The following is a 2179-nucleotide window of genomic DNA, read 5'->3' on the forward strand; positions in this document are numbered from 1 at the left end:
CTTTGCTGCACAAAGTCAGTAATAGGCTGAATTGTTTGACTACCCCTATGTAATTTTATCCCTCTGTGTGAAATTTGCCGTGCTAGAGCTTTCCATGAAGTCATTAATTGGAATGACCTAATTGCATGTTTGATGACTGTTGATCACGCAGCTTGATGATGTTATTGTTCCTTTCCCAGTTAGCTCTCTTTCTCTCTATGCCTCCTACTTTAAAGTAGATATAAGCTCTTAGCTACTGCTCCAGGGCCATTTCTGTATGCCTGCGGCTGTCTGTCTGCCTGCTTCCAAACATGTTGGTCATGGACCAACATTTTAGAATGGTAAGCCCCTAAATTAAATGCTTTCTTTCATAAATTGCCTTGGTTGTGGTGTTTTGTCACAGAAATATAAAAGTAACTAAGACACTTGCCCTCCTAGTAAGGAGTGAAATGAATAAACACTTATTTTGTGGAAAGCTTCCTCTCCTCCATGCATATGATATCTGAGGACTCTATGATCAGGAAAAATATGGACTCTAGATTCTAAAAATAATCTGTTCTCAGTATCAGTTTGTCAGAATACTAGTTCCTTAGGATTTTTAAATATTTAATAATTACTTAATTTATTTTATGTGTATTCATGTTTTGCCTGCATATGTATTTATGTACCATATGAGTGCAATGACCTCAGAACCCAGGAAATAGGCTCTGCTCTACTGGAAATGGAATTACAGACAGTTGATATCAGTCATGTGAGTCCTGGAAAACAACCTGGGGGTTCTCTGGAAGACAAACCAGTGCACTTAACTAGTACTCTGAATATGGTAGAGGATTCTATGAAGCCATGGGTTGTAATGACCTTATTGCTTTGTTTGGAGTATGTACCCACAGGATTTTAATGTTATACTAAGATATTAATTTTCTAATTTCAATAGGATAATGATTTTTAATAACTCCTTCTTGCTATACGTTGGTGCACCTGCTGTGTGTGAGGGGGGTGTTGTGTTTACATGTCTGCTGCATAAATGTCTGTTATTGCCAAAGCTGCAACACAGGAAAGTTAAAATTTTATGAAAGTTATGAAAACCATTTCCATGATTTCAATGCTAGATTGGGGGAAAGGGCAGAGTTCCAGGAAAGAAAAGTTTATGTGGTCTCTATAAAAAATTATAACATTGACTTTAAATCTTGGCAGACAGAAAACAGAAACACTCTCAGCAGCTGACATCAGAAGGAGCATTTGTGGCAGCCTAGGCTCTTCTCACTTCTGCTTCCCTGGGTGGTTTTTGTCATGACTTGAATCACTGTGGGAGGGTAATTGTTATACTGTTGACAGTAATAATCAGCCACGTCTTCTGGCTGCAGGCTGCTGATCTTGAGAGAAAACTGTGTGCCAGATCCAGTGCCACTGAACCTTGATGGGACCCCATTTGCCAAGCTGTTTGCACCATAGATCAGGAGCTTAGGAGGATTCCCAGGTTTCTGCTGATACCATGCTAACCAACTACTAATGCTCTGACTTGCCAGGCATGTGATGGTGACACTGTCTCCCAGAGATGCAGACAGGGAGGTTGGAGACTGGGTCATCAGGATGTCACATCTGGCACCTGAGATTAGAAAATCGAAAACAAGTTTCCACACAATTAATACTGTTAAAACAAGACTTTCTTGGAGACCAAGAAGCACAGACCACAGTCAGCTGAATAAATTTCCAATGCTGACATCCTTACCTGTAAGCCAGAGCATCAGCAACCCCAGAAGCTGAGTGGGGGCCCTCATGTCTGTACTGTGACCTGTGTGAGGCTGACACCAGCACAGGGTGTGACCTGACTATGAAGAAGTCCTCAGGGCAGTGGGCTGTGCTCTGGACACATGCAAATCAGCAAAGTCTAGGCACAGCCACAGGACTGGCCAAGTGACTCAATACAGGTCTGTGGGCTTCCTGTGTCTCAGAGAGGCAGTACAGGTTTATCTGTAGGAATGTGCTCCTCTTTGGACTACAAAGAACACCACTAGTCTATGAGTTCTACCTTAATTTGATTTCTGTCATGTTAAATGTAGAATTACCTTGTTATGTTTTCTGCCATGGCAGAGCTTGTCAGACATGGTACAGTTCTAGAAAGCATACATATGCTTATAGCTCCTTTCATAGGTAGGTACAGGTTTTATAGAGGTCATGCAGCTTCTTCTCTTTTTTTTCA

General features: G+C 41.3%; 1 gene segment (V, D, J or C); it reads right to left on the bottom strand.

The window, feature by feature from the left end:
• Window positions 1-984: 984 nt before the first annotated feature.
• On the bottom strand, window positions 985-1776 carry LOC131906367 (immunoglobulin kappa variable 1-5-like). The segment is given in 3 exon segments: window positions 985-1022; window positions 1244-1585; window positions 1709-1776. Coding segments are annotated over 3 exon segments (429 nt in total).
• Window positions 1777-2179: the final 403 nt, after the last annotated feature.

Source organism: Peromyscus eremicus, chromosome 3, assembly GCF_949786415.1.
Source record: "Peromyscus eremicus chromosome 3, PerEre_H2_v1, whole genome shotgun sequence".
Classification (NCBI taxonomy): domain Eukaryota; kingdom Metazoa; phylum Chordata; class Mammalia; order Rodentia; family Cricetidae; genus Peromyscus; species Peromyscus eremicus.